Below are 14,076 nucleotides of genomic sequence, written 5' to 3' on the forward strand. Positions count from 1 at the left end.
CATTCCAAATAGTGACCAGTTTATCAGAATAACGCCTATTTGGAAATATTTAATGAGCAGCGAGGACTGGCTGGCTGTGCTGACCGGTCGGACTAGTTAGTATCTGTCAACCTACTGTAGGCTTACTGGCAGTGAGAAAACACTGTCAACGTACTTTTGTAACCAACGTTAAATGCCGACCGGGTACAGCCATCGGCTCCTCGCAGCAGTAACGCTATGAACATGTAACTGAAGTTGGCCGCAGTGTAGCTTCTGAATGTTGTAGTAGTGTTAATTTTGGCAGCAATTTTTGAATTTAGTCTTAGTCTTAGTCCAGTTTCAAAATGTCATAGTCAGTTTTTATCACATTTAGTCAACCTCATTCTGTTTTTATTTAGTCAACTTTAGTCGACTAAAAGTCTGAGCATTTTAGTCTTATCTTAGTCCAAGAAAACAATAACTATCTTAGTCTAGTTTTAGTCAACAAAAACTGTTAACATTTTAGTCGTATCTTCTTAGTCAAACTATTTTAGTCTACCAAAACCAATATTTTATCTTATCCTTCTGATAAAAACATTTTGAATGATTAAGACCACTGGACATGGAAAATGTGATGTGCAGATTTATTTTTGAACCAACATGATTCAACAATCCATGATACTGTAGTGTGTACACACACGCACACATTGCTGTCTAGGTAGGCATGGCATCTGTATAAAAGGTACAATATAGAAAATAATCATGGATGCTGTGAGCCCCTTTTTAGTCCATATATCTAAACCAATAGTTATTTTGTGTGCCATGGACAGTCTGTGTTTGAATTTTTCCTTTTCAGCCAGGTACATTTTGTCCACAAGGTTTGTCATTTTCTTTTGGCACTGTGAGCCTTCTATCTATTTTTTGGATCATCATGACAAAATCCTCATCCTCCACTGTCCGTGGAGGGAGGGCTGTGCGACCTATCCACTGAGCTATCGCCTCTTCTTTGGAACGTTGTTCTTGTGAGTCTGGTTTGTAGGTTGTGTGGGATAGCAACGCCCCAGCGATAGCTGGCCTCTGCTCTTTCTTGGGTGGCTGGTATACGGGGGGTTTATCTGAAAGCTGGGACAGGAATAAATACAATGTCAGGACAGGACAGATGCAACATCAAGAAAATCAAGTATTGCACTAAGCATTTGCACCATGGATGCCAACGGAATAGATCAGAATCTTGCTATATAAACCAAAACTAGACATTCTCCCCTAGAGGGACGTGTTTTAGCTGGAGCGCCACATCCAAATTGGATCAGCAGCTGCTGTATATGATTCCATAATTTGAGGCATAAGTAAATCATTGCTGTCTTTTAATTCTTCTTCAAATTAAGATGTTTAGAACGGTGTGTGAGAGCGAGGGAGAGAGAAAATGTATGAGTCTGTAAAATAGTGTTACACACACACACACACACACACACACGTTTTTCTCTCTCCCTCGCTCTCACACAGTTCTAAACATCTTTAGGCAACGGCAACCCCCACCCGATAGAAACACCAACTGCACAGTGTAGCATTGATACAAGTTAAGCTAGCTAACTTTAGCTTGCTAGCTTGCTGGCTGGGCCTTTTGTCACTAGGAAAGCCCAGCCCCGCTGTTGAGAGATGCTAACGCTAGCCCAATACTGAATGCTACGTTGCCTTCGCTGCTCATTTTAAGCTCCTTCACTACGTTAATAGTATAAAACACAGCCTACGTGCAAAACCACCGCATTAGTAACGTTAGTTGGCTTACCTCAATCTCTTTGTGGTAACACTTGATGTGTCTCTTCAAGTTTGTAGTGTTTTTCCCTGCTATTTTATGGCCACACGGCTCCCCATGTGATACAGCAACGCATTCGTTTTTTTTCTCTGCGTCATTGTAACAGAAATAAACCCAGATATCCAGCCGTTTATTCCCCCCAATCATATCGAGTGCTAAAACAAGTAGGTTAAAATCGAGACCATTAAAAACAAGCTAAAACCATGGAGGCTAAAACAGGTGACGAGTCCTCCTCTGTCCTGACTGCGTGCAGCTGTGATGATTGGCAGCAACGTTTCCTTATTGACACTGGTGTGCGCAGCACAGGAAACAGATTAACGATTAACGTTAAAATTTTTCGTCTCCTCCTTTTTCGTCAACGAAAAAAAAGACAGATTTTGGCACAGTTTTTATTTGGTGAACTACATTTTCGTCTCGTCTTTTTTTGTCAACGATATTGGATGTTGATATCGTCACAGTTAGTGTTTAATCACGTGGGTACCGTCTCGTCATCGTCTCGTCTTAGTCATGGGAAAAAAGGGCGTTGACGAGCATATTTCGTCATAGTTTTCGTTAACGAAATTAACACTAATTCATAGTGACGTTTTGTTTTGAAATTGGCTGCCAACTAGCGCTGAACCGGAAGAACAAATAGAATTGCGTCTAACACGGAAGAGAGGAAAAGTGGGCGTGGTGAATAAGGTGAATAGAGAGCAAAAGTCAGGCCCCTTCCGGTCAGGCCCTACCCCCACCAGCGTCTGAAATACATGACTGGTGGTGAACGCAAGAGACAATCATTTATTTTGATCCCGTTTGAATTGTGCCATGAGGTACACATATGATTTTTGTCAATTTAAAATATAACTGCAAGTCAAGAAAAAGGCGATGAGCGCAGAATCGACTCGTTGAAAAAAGGCACTGAGCGGGGAATCGACTCGTTGAGAAAAGGCACTGAGCGGGGAATCGACTCGTTGAGAAAAGGCACTGAGCGGGGAATCGACTCGTTGAGAAAAGGCACTGAGCGGGGAATCGACTCGTTGAAGAAAGGAGCTGTATGGGGAATCGACTCGTTGAGGAAAGGAGCTGTGGGGAATCGACTCGTTGAGGAAAGGAGCTGTGGGGAATCGACTCGTTGAGGAAAGGAGCTGTGGGGAATCGACTCGTTGAAGAAAGGAGCTGTGGGGAATCGACTCGTTGAGGAAAGGAGCTGTGGGGAATCAACTCGTTGAAGAAAGGAGTTGTGGGGAATCAACTCGTTGAGAAAAGGAGCTGTGGGGAATCGACTCGTTGAGAAAAGGAGCTGTGGGGAATCGACTTGTTGAGAAAAGGAGCTGTGGGGAATCGACTCGTTGAGAAAAGGAGCTGTGGGGAATCGACTCGTTGAGAAAAGGAGCTGTGGGGAATCGACTCGTTGAAGAAAGGAGCTGTGGGGAATCGACTCGTTGAGAAAAGGAGCTGTGGGGAATCGACTCGTTGAGAAAAGGCGCTGAGCGGGGAATCGACTCGTTGAGAAAAGGCACTGAGCGGGGAATCGACTCATTGAGAAAAGGCACTGAGCAGGGAATCGACCCGTTGAGAAAATGTGCTGAGCGGGGAATCGACTCGTTGAGGAAAGGAGCTGTGGGGAATCGACTCGTTGAGGAAAGGAGCTGTGGGGAATCAACTCGTTGAGAAAAGGAGCTGTGGGGAATCGACTCGTTGAGAAAAGGAGCTGTGGGGAATCGACTCGTTGAGAAAAGGCGCTGAGCGGGGAATCGACTCGTTGAGAAAAGGCACTGAGCGGGGAATCGACTCGTTGAGAAAAGGCACTGAGCAGGGAATCGACCCGTTGAGAAAATGTGCTGAGCGGGGAATCGACTCGTTGAGGAAAGGAGCTGTGGGGAATCGACTCGTTGAGGAAAGGAGCTGTGGGGAATCAACTCGTTGAGAAAAGGCGCTGAGCGGGGAATCGACCTGTTGAAAAAGATGCTGAACGGGGAATGTGAACGTGACTCTGCTTCAGCTGTGTGAGAGCCTGATGAGGGCCGACCAACATGTCTGACATGTCAGAAATTTATCAGAGCGTCTGACGACCGTTCTGGAGCAGCTGGTTGGTCCTCTCTCCCCTCTGTACCCTGACGGCAAACCACCCCCGACCATGCTCAAATTCAGCCCGACTCTAAAATGAGCCATGCGGCTCCCATATCGTGTCAGAAAGTGACTTAATTCATACAGTGTATGCTTGGCTTAAGGTTGATGTCATTGCTTCATCCATTAAGACACTAAACACACTGAAGGACACAATAGAAAAAATCATGCTCTGTTTTCGTATCAAAAACCTTCCGCAATTTTCCGGCAATGTGGTGGGGCGCACTCCTGCACAATATATCAGCCATGCATCCCCTGAATGGCCTCAGTCTCTAGTGTGTGGTTGTAAAGTTTCATGAGGCCGATCCGGTAAAGTGTCATGGAGGTTTTGTGAACTTAGTACACTGAAGGGCCTGTGAATTATATACAACTGGGGACATAATGTCTGTGAGTTATATATTACTGTCCTCTGTACACAAGTGATACATTGTGTAACAATGTTATATTTTCTGTGTCTTTTGTTTAGAGGAGAGGGCAAACACCTCAGAGTGACACATGCTAAGCCAACCTGTTACTGATGCTAGCTGCGAGCAGCAGCTAATAGCTCGCTGTCACGTCAGTTTGGTCACAAACATGTCCCCACGTTGGCAGCCACAGTTTTCACACCAATATGTGGCGGAAATTGTATGGGTTGCAGCTACAGAGAATTCACACCTTTTTAAGTGTTGCTTTCTTCTCTTGCAGAGAGACAGAGACCACTTCCTGTCTTGTAGTTGATAGAGCGAGACCATTTCCTGTCTTTTACTTAGACAGCTGCACGCTCTGGCAGGCGTTGTTGTGTTGTGGACTTAACTTTAATAAAAACTCAGAAAAACAAAGCCAAGACTGCACCCATCTTTTATTTGTATCTTTCCTTCACTCTGAGCCTGCGACCAAAAGGTAAGCCTACTAACACTTTTGTTCTCACCAGTTCTCTCATAAGTATTTTGGTCATGGGTTTCATACACTTTCTGTGATAAAACCTCTCAAAGCAAGAATCTCTGACAAAACTTTATCAAATGGGGGTCTGTGGTCTAATGTGTGTCAGTTTAGGGGTCCTCGGCATGAAAAAGTTTGAGAACCACTGCTTTAGTGGCTCCATGGCTTTGACAAAAAATTATATGGAAATGAATAATGTATTTTTTTTACCTATCATTGTTGTGGCCTCAAGTAATTATTATATTCTCTAATTAATTAATTAATTTATGTACCGGTATTTATTTATGTATGTATGTATGTATGTATGTATGTATGTATATTTATTTATTTATTTATTTATTTATTTATTTATTTATTTATTTATTTATTTATTTATAGGTGCCTGGCTTAGCTGAGGGTGAACAGAGACATGGAAGCTGTGATTGGACTGTTGATGGTGCTACTCGGAGTCTCTCACGGTGAGCTGTTTCACTATTTGTCACATACATAATATTGATGTAGTTCTTGTGGATGAGCTGTTTTGTGTTGAAGCAGTAATCCATACTGTTGACTCAATATGAATGTGACCGGTCCAGTAAGAATAGGAGGTTGACCTGTAAGGCAGAATGTTTAAGGAATCATCCAACTACTCGAGCCATAAAGGAGAATTTCTGGATTTTTCAACCTGGACCTTATTATTATATATATTTTTTTTACTTCTTTTTTTAAACTAGGCCTAATAATGAGTGCAGAATGTTTTTTTAACTGATGCAGTGTTGAGCGAGATCCAGCTGCGCAACGAGGTGGAACAAAGGCAGACAGGGCATCAGGGCACCGTGCATGTACGTCCTGTAAAGAGCTTATTTATAAAGGGCCATGCACAGGCTCATATCTTTATATATCTTATATCATATCTTATATGATACAGAGATAACTTTAGGTTATGTACATAACCCAGGTTTTATGAATAAGATGAGTGAGGTTCTCATAATGGGATCAGGCCCCCCTGAGCTCTAGACAGAAGCACTATGAGAGAGGAGCAACAAGCAGAGAGGAGAGGGTTAACACACACGCTGCTGCCTGCAAGGTAATGCTGGTGTCTCTTTTACAATAACAATCTGAGCAAAAATAGGCTTGGTTAGTGGACGTAAGCACAGGCTGCCAAGGCAGGAGGAGCACGCGGGCAAAGTGGTTGCAATCTTGGTCAGTACTGCACCAATTAAAAAAATGTCTGCTCACATCATTATACAAAATAATAATAATAAATAAAGGAAAATAGGGTCCAGGTTTAAAAATACTGAATTGTGATATATACCTTTAACACAATGTTACATTTCCAAGGTTACAGACAGAGCAGGAGACAAAACACAAAATGTTTAATTGATTTGCTGTCAGCAAAGAGAAAAATGTGCAAAGAAACCAGGGCCCGTATCGACTCTTAAAAATAATCCTAACTTTAGGACTTCTACATTTTTGGTCTAAGAGTATTTCACAAAGTGTTTTAGCGCTAAAACCAGCTCCTAAATCTGTGACAAGTTAGAACTCAAGAGGACTCTAAGTCACTAAGAGCAAATCACAAACAATCCTAAAATGGCTGCTGGCAATCCACCTCGAAATGGCGTCAACATTTAGCCACCCACAACCGGGACCTCACATACTGTAATTACAAATAGGGGGGGGTAGCCAAGGGGGCAGGAGTATTGCCATGATTGGCAACTGAACTGTTGGCCCTGAAACAAAGTGCATTGCTGTTATTTCAATGCTTATGTTGCTTATTGTCATTATATCATATTATGTGACTTTGATGAAACATGAGAATGATTGTGTTTGTGTGTCACAGCTGTGAGTCATTATATGAGGCAAATCTTCAATTAGAGAAAAAAAAACACAGGGTCATAAAGCATTTTATCTAGGAGGACTCAATCCTCCTTATATTATAAAAGGGAGCATGTGGGCAATCTCTGTCTTGTCTGTTTCAAGAATTTTGGCGGGCCACAGCTATGCCATTTTTATGTGCGATCGGGCTGAAACTTTCAGGAAGTGTGCAGAGCACCCGTGCGGGTGACCTGACCTGACAGAGACAGATTTTTTAATTAGGTAATTGTCCTAATTACCTAATGATGATGATGATGGTGATGTCATCAGTGATGATGTCATCAATGATGTCATCCTTCCTGGCTGAGGCTATATAAGTTCAATGATGTCATCAGTGACGATACATCAGATGGGCAATTAGGCCCCGCCCCCTTTTAGGGGGAAAGCACAAGCCTCTTCCCGTTGACTTCAATGTAAAATAGCACTACCCCAAAAAATAATAGAAAAATTATAGCTGCTGCGCAGCAATGAGTCGTGGCCGGGCAAGTCTCAAGGCTTTGAGCTATGACATAAAAATCGCTCGAGTGACATCAGTGATGGCATCACAATTGCTTGAGTGACTGATGACATCACAAATACAACCTAATTGCCATAGGTAATTAAGGCAATTAGGCTATACATGGGGGCAGAATTCAACATGTTGATCCACTGTGGGCTCAATTTTTGACCAATCGAAAATCTGTTTGATACTTTTGTTTAGGACAGTCTAACGATGCAGATGCTGAAGTTTGGTGTCGTTTGAAGAAAAAATTTGGGAGGAGTAGGGTTTAATTCGTTTTACAGTTTTTGCAGTTTTGCTGTCTTTAGACTTCATAATTCGCATAGGTTGCATTGTACAAAAGTTTCTCCTCATTTGGGCCCACATTTCGGTGAAAGTTGCAAAGCTGTAGCATGTCACATAATTACATTACAGTCCGGAGCCAAGTAGCCTACAACGATGATGTCAGAAGACTAAATTAGCAACAGACGGACACCGGAACTAGGTCAGAGACGGGTCATGAGTCACATGATTTTAGATGGGCCAAAGTAATATTTCCGATGTATCTTGCGCATTGTTTGGCCGGCCGAGTTGTAATATATTGTCATGTCATGGTGTTGTGGGGTCATTAATAAACTAGATTGATTCTGTTATTTTTCTATTTTTTTGGTAGTGCTTGATTGATTGATTGATTGATTGATTTTCTTTAAGTAAATTTAAACAAACAATGATCAAACATAAAACCAACAAAAACACCCAAAATACATACAGTGAAGTTGTACAGCATGAAAACCACCACCTGAACCTACTTAAAGAGCTGTGCTTGCCTTCTATTCCAGGCCAAATTAAACTCATTTTCAACATCCTTTACATCACACACATTGTATATCCTGTTCTCTTCTGGTATAGCTGTGAACCGCCCTACTTCAATGGCAAGAGGCAGGATACCAATTCTCAATAGAGCACATAAAGACCTCTGGTTTCTGGTAAGAAAGGAAGTGACATAGGGCTCAGGACCAAAACGCTGCTTCATCTGATCTAAGCTTAGGTTTAGACCATATGTCATTTGCCCATTCCTCTCTGTATAATTAAGAGATAACTTGTGTTTCACCATATTAACGTTACAGCAAAGCATGTTGCTATTTTACATTGAGGGGTAACGGGGAGAGGCTTGTGTTTTCCCCCTAAAAGGGGGCGGGAACATGTGCCACCAGCAGCTGCCTACAAAATGACGTATTGCCGATTTGGTGTATATCATCAGTGATGTCATCCGTGATGATATCATCAGGGATGTCATCCGTGATGACGTCATCCGTGATGTCATCCGTGATTATGTCATCAGTGATGTCATAGAGCAGGCGAGGCCGTGTAGCGGCCGAGCTGCGTATGCGACGCGCAGTGGGAGAGCTGCGTATGCGAGCTGCAGGGCGGGCAAGGCCATGTAAAATCCGAGTTAGCTCGCCCGCGCAGCGGGCGAGCCTATAGGAATCGAGTGTGTGTAGCGCGTGAGATGCCTAGTAGCATTAAAAGTTCCTAGCAAGAGTTTCCTCTTAAAACCTGTTCACAAGGTGCTGGGACCAACTTTTTCTGAGGAACAAGGAGAACTCTTATATAAGAAAAAGGGCGGGGTTGACCCTGTTGCTATGGATGATGTCATGTTTCATGAAACTTGGCTTGTTGTGTCTCTGTCAGTGAAGTCATCATAGAAATACCATAGGAGACAAAGGTATCATAGGTAACTAAAACTAAACTAAAAACTAAAAGTAGTTTTTAGGATTTAGGATTTAGGATTTTTTTTTTACCTCAAATTAAAAAAATAAAAACAAGACTTTAGGTAAACAAACTGAAATGATATTGTGTACTTACAAAACTAACTAAAATAAAAATAAAATGTCTTTAGTCGTTGTCTTTGTTTGCTCGAATGTGTCAACACAACAAGCACGAGGAGGCATTGGCACATATTTTTATTGAGAGTGGGGCGTCTACATGACTGAGTCAACTGCCTTCACAAAGTGTTGTCTTTCCATTGTACCGGTAATATCTATTCTGAATTAAACCTTTTCCCTGACAAATACCCCCATATAAATGAATAAATTTACAAAAAACGTAACTTAACTCTGAATTGAAAACAAAGTTTAAAAAATGAAATAAAAACTATTGAAAATAAAACTATAATGATCCAGGTAGGAGGTATCATGTTGCCAAAACTTGCCATATTCAAATAAAGATTGTAAAATAAAAATGTAGGCTGTGTGTGATTTAACATGAAACAAAGAATACTAGGCTATAGGCTACTACTAAGGCTATTGAGTCAAGTATATGTGCAGCTACTTGTTGTCAGCCTCTTACATGTCTGGCAGCTTATTAACAATTAGCAGTAAGGTATCCATCAGAAGCCTCATCAACATCAGACTACAATAACCATGGCTGATAGTGAGAAGTGCAAACACAAGCAAAAACCAAACTAGATGCAAGAAGAGCGCTTACTTTTACATTGCATTACATTACGTCATTTGGCAGATGCTTTTATCCAAAGCGACTTACAATAACACATTTTTGTCAGCAATAGAGCAATCTTTTTTTTTTTTTTTTAGAAAGATAGAGAAAGAAGTTAGATCAAGAAGGGCCCAGATGGAGCCTGAAAAGGTGAGTCTTTAGTGTTTTCCGAAAGATCGGCAGTGATTCAGCTGTCCTGACCGAAGGTGGAAGCTTGTTCCACCATTGAGGTGCCAGGGACGAGAAGAGTCGAGATCGGGATGAGCGACTTTTGAGCCCCCGAAGCGAGGGAGGGGCGAGGCGTCCTGCACTGGTGGAGGAGCGAAGGGAGCGCTGAGAGGTTTGGAACCTGACCATAGATTGCAGGTACAGGGGAGCTGACTGGTGTACTGCCCTGAAGGCCAGTACCAGTGTCTTGAATTTGATGCGTGCCGAGATGGGTTTACTTCTTGCCCAACTTGTGTAGGAAATGATGAAAGGGATTATTACATTATTATTATTATTATTATTATTAATTACTATTATTATTAAAGGACAATTTGGAGTTGGGTATAACTTTAAGAAAAAAGAAGCGTGAGAAAATGTATGCCTGCAAATAAGTGTGGCTTTCCACATCAAACCACAGATGTGTGAGAAGTGCTGGTATTCTTTGCAGTCTCAGGTGGGCAGAGATAGCAGAATAGACCCTTTTCACAGGGGCCATTTTGTGTTGAAAAAGCAGGGTAAACACAAGTGCAAGCAAAACACTAATGAGGGTTTCCAACTCCCAGTCATGGAAGTTGGAAGACAAAAATATGTCATCCCTGCCATACTCTATTCATGTGTGGTTAACCATATAGTAGATGTTTCATTGTAGTGAGACCATTTCTCGAAACTTGGCCTCACTGTATAAAATCACCTATTGTGACCTCTAGGTCTCAGTCACATAGTGAGTATACTCACAACCTCATGAAACTTTACAACCACAAACTAGAGAGCTATAGGGCGTTCAGGGGATGTGTGGCTTTCCTAGGTATATTGACAATAAGGGAGTTTCTGAGCAATGTCCAGAACAGAAGTGCTCGCCACCCAATCACAGAGACATGCAAATCTTGCGCAAATGTTCAAAGGTTTTTGATACCAAATCACAGCATGAATTTTTCTATGGTGTTCCTCAAGATCTCATGTCCATATCTTATGCCCAGTGCAAGGGCAAGGGTAAGGGCAAGCGTTCTCTTTGCTAGTTTTTAGCACTCAAAAATCTCCCTTTTTCTCTTTTAATGACCACTGGGTCAGTAGCTATAAAGGACATGTTTCAGCAACCCAGTGGTAATTAAAAGGAATAAAGGGAGATTTTGAGTGCTAGAAACTAGTCAAGATGCCCTTGCACCGGGCGTAATATATGGCCCCTTAGTGTCTTAATGCCTATATGTCCACCAGCTGTGGTACGGCTCCATGCGGCTGCCTGAAAAGACCCATGTGATCTTCAGACACAAATCTGACAAAAATAGAACAGGTGTGTATTTTTGTCGTACCGCAGGTATCGCCCATCTGTTACATTGGTCAGAGTCCGTTCCAGCAGCTGTACCAGAGCCACACATGAGCCGTACATGGAGACATTGGGCTTTAGTGTGGTATTTTGAAGGGATGTTTGACCCTTTTTTTATCAGTTCTTGAGTGATCAAAAATGGTTCAATCTTGCACCAAATCTGTGTAACAAATATGTACCCCAAAATTGGTACAACAACCTCTGAGACATAATTGAGCATGGGGATGGCTGGTGTATGAGGTGGTTTATAAAGAGAAGCCCTTATACCCACTAAACTTTCAACATTTGAATAGACGCCTAACCAAAATATAATATTTATCACAGCTTTGTATCAACTTGATATAGTGCTGAGCGGCCTCTCAAATTAATCTTCAGGTGTCCAGCTTTCAGATGATGTGTCCCACTTCTATGTACTGTTGTTGACCTGCTATCTCACCCTAAAGATCCTCTGTCCCCCCTAAAAAAAGACAAAACATCGTGTCTGTAGGCAGGGTGGAGTGGAAGAGGTTAAATTAGCAGGCTGAGTTGTGGCTGATTGCCAAGAAGATCCTCCTGTCTGCAGACTGTGGTCTGACAGAGTCAGATACAGCAAACCTGTTACTCATAATACTATACACTGTTTCATATTCAATACATGAATATTTTCCAACACCTCAAATCTTGGATAATGGTTATTGATTGTGAAATGTACTTTGTTGTGTCTTATTTGTCTGAATGTCTGTAGGTGTGGAAACCTTCTGTGACGCCAGACAGGATGAAGCTAAATGTTTCGGAGCTCTGGGAGGAACTGTGGTTCTCCAACTGATGAATGAGACTTCCACATCCTATAGATACGAATGGAAAAGGGACGAAACAAAAAAAATGCTCCATGTGGGAAATAAGGTTACACTTTATTACAAAAACAGATCCTCCTTTACTCGCAGTAATGGAACTTTTAGGATGAGTAACATCAACTGGACTGACAGTGCTGAATATACCCTTATGATCTATAATGCTGGAACCATAATCGCAGAACGAAAGCTGCAACTGTCCATTCAAGGTGAATAATTACTCTCATGAACTGTTGGAGAAATTGGTAATAATTATAGGCTACATATTCCAGTATCTCATAGCCACTTGTCAATTTGCAGCACAAAGTAGAGGACATGCTGTCTCAGTTTGGATTTATGGGAAAAATAAATGTATCAATGTTAGTAATTTAACTGTGAATAATATCTGTGATTAATGTCATTTATAATACAGTGCCTATAATATAATTTTAATTAGACATAAATTAGTAGAAACTAGGGGTGTCACGATACACTTAGTTCACGATATGATACGATACACGATATTGGGTTCACGATTACGATACGATATTTTAACAATATTTTTTTGCGATCAATTTGTAAATTGAGGGGGAACATCCACGCTAATTTGAGTAATTTCACCATTTTCATCCTCCGTGTCTGTAACGTCCCTCGTCTGTTCAAACAAAGCAATGAAAAGGAGAGCGAGCATGCAATCAGATGCAGATCAGTGCCACCATGTTCAGCTTCTTTTTTCACGATATGAGATTTCATCTCAACGATACATATTGTCACGTTTTGATATCGTGATATATTGTGCGACGATATATTGTGACATCCCTAGTAGAAACGAATTCAGCCATATTGACATTCATATAAATCGTTATCCTATGTGTACACAACATTGCCCCTGAATATAGCTGTACATCAGTGTTGTCGTTTGAAAAACATATTTCTCCAATTTTGGTGATTTTCATGTTTTTGCCTTGACTGAAGTACTACAGGTGCCGTGACAGCCCGCAGTGCAGACAGCCCGCAATGCCGATAGCCCACAAGCAGAACCAGCTGAGCGAGGCGGCGTGCAGTGTGTCGGTGGACCGGCTGGAGCTAACCTCTGGCCAGCCCCCACACCTAAACCTAACCTCTCCCACCCCCCACGCCTAAACCTAACCTCTCCCAGCCCCTATCCCTAAACCTAACCTCTCCCACTCCCTACGCCTAAACCTAACCTCCCCCAGACCCTAACCTCTCCCAGCCCCCACGCCTAAACCTAACCTCTCCCACCCCCCAAGCCTAAACCTAACCTCCCCCAGACCCTAACCCTGAACCTAACCTCTCCCACCCCCCACGCATAAACCTAACCTCCCCCAGACCATAACCCTAAACTTAACCTCGCTCACCCCCCACGCCTAAACCTAACCTCCCCCAGACCCTAACCCTAACCTCTCCCACCCCCACACCTAAACCTAACCTCCCCCAGACCCTAACCCTAAAACTAACCTCTCCCACCCCAAATGTCTAAACCTAACCTCCCCCAGACCGTAACCCTAACCTCTCCCACCCCCACACCTAAACCTAACCTCGCCCAGACCCTAACCCTGAACCTAACCTCGCCCACTCCCCACACCTAACCTCCCCCAGACCCTAACCCTAAACCTAACGCCGCCCACACCTAAACCTAACCTCCCCCAGACCCTAACCCTAAACCTAACCTCGCCCACCCCCCACACCTAACCTCCCCCAGACCCTAACCCTAAACCTAACCTCTCCCACCCCCCACACCTAAACCTAACCTCCCCCAGACCCTAAACCTAACGTCGCCCACCCCCCACACCTAAACCTAACCTCTCCCAGACCCTAACCCTAAACCTAACCTCTCCCACCCCCACACCTAAACCTAACCTCCCCCAGACCCTAACCCTAAACCTAACCTCTCCCACCCCCTAACCTAACATCGGCATTGTGGGCTGTCGGCATTGTAATACATACATTTCCATACATTTTGGGGGTTTTATGACAATCAGGGGAAAAAACATTTGGTCAAGCTAAAAACAAGGCTGTTCCTCTAAGTCTAAGACATTTTGAAGGTTTTCACACAACAATGATGACACACTGACTTCCACCACATGACTCTAAT

General features: G+C 42.6%; 1 protein-coding gene across 1 annotated transcript in view; it reads left to right on the forward strand.

Moving 5' to 3' along the window:
• LOC310792252 (uncharacterized protein) overlaps positions 1-14,076 on the forward strand; it is a gene marked incomplete at both ends in the record, with an annotated part of 55,034 nt that overhangs the window by 3,910 nt on the left and 37,048 nt on the right. The window contains one exon of the mRNA XM_083653977.1: positions 11,876-11,940. Coding sequence (XP_083510103.1) covers positions 11,876-11,940 — 65 coding nt within the window. The remainder of the gene's footprint in view (positions 1-11,875; positions 11,941-14,076) is intronic.

This window comes from Poromitra crassiceps (genome assembly GCF_964638095.1).
Source record: "Poromitra crassiceps genome assembly, chromosome: 17".
NCBI classification, from domain to species: domain Eukaryota; kingdom Metazoa; phylum Chordata; class Actinopteri; order Beryciformes; family Melamphaidae; genus Poromitra; species Poromitra crassiceps.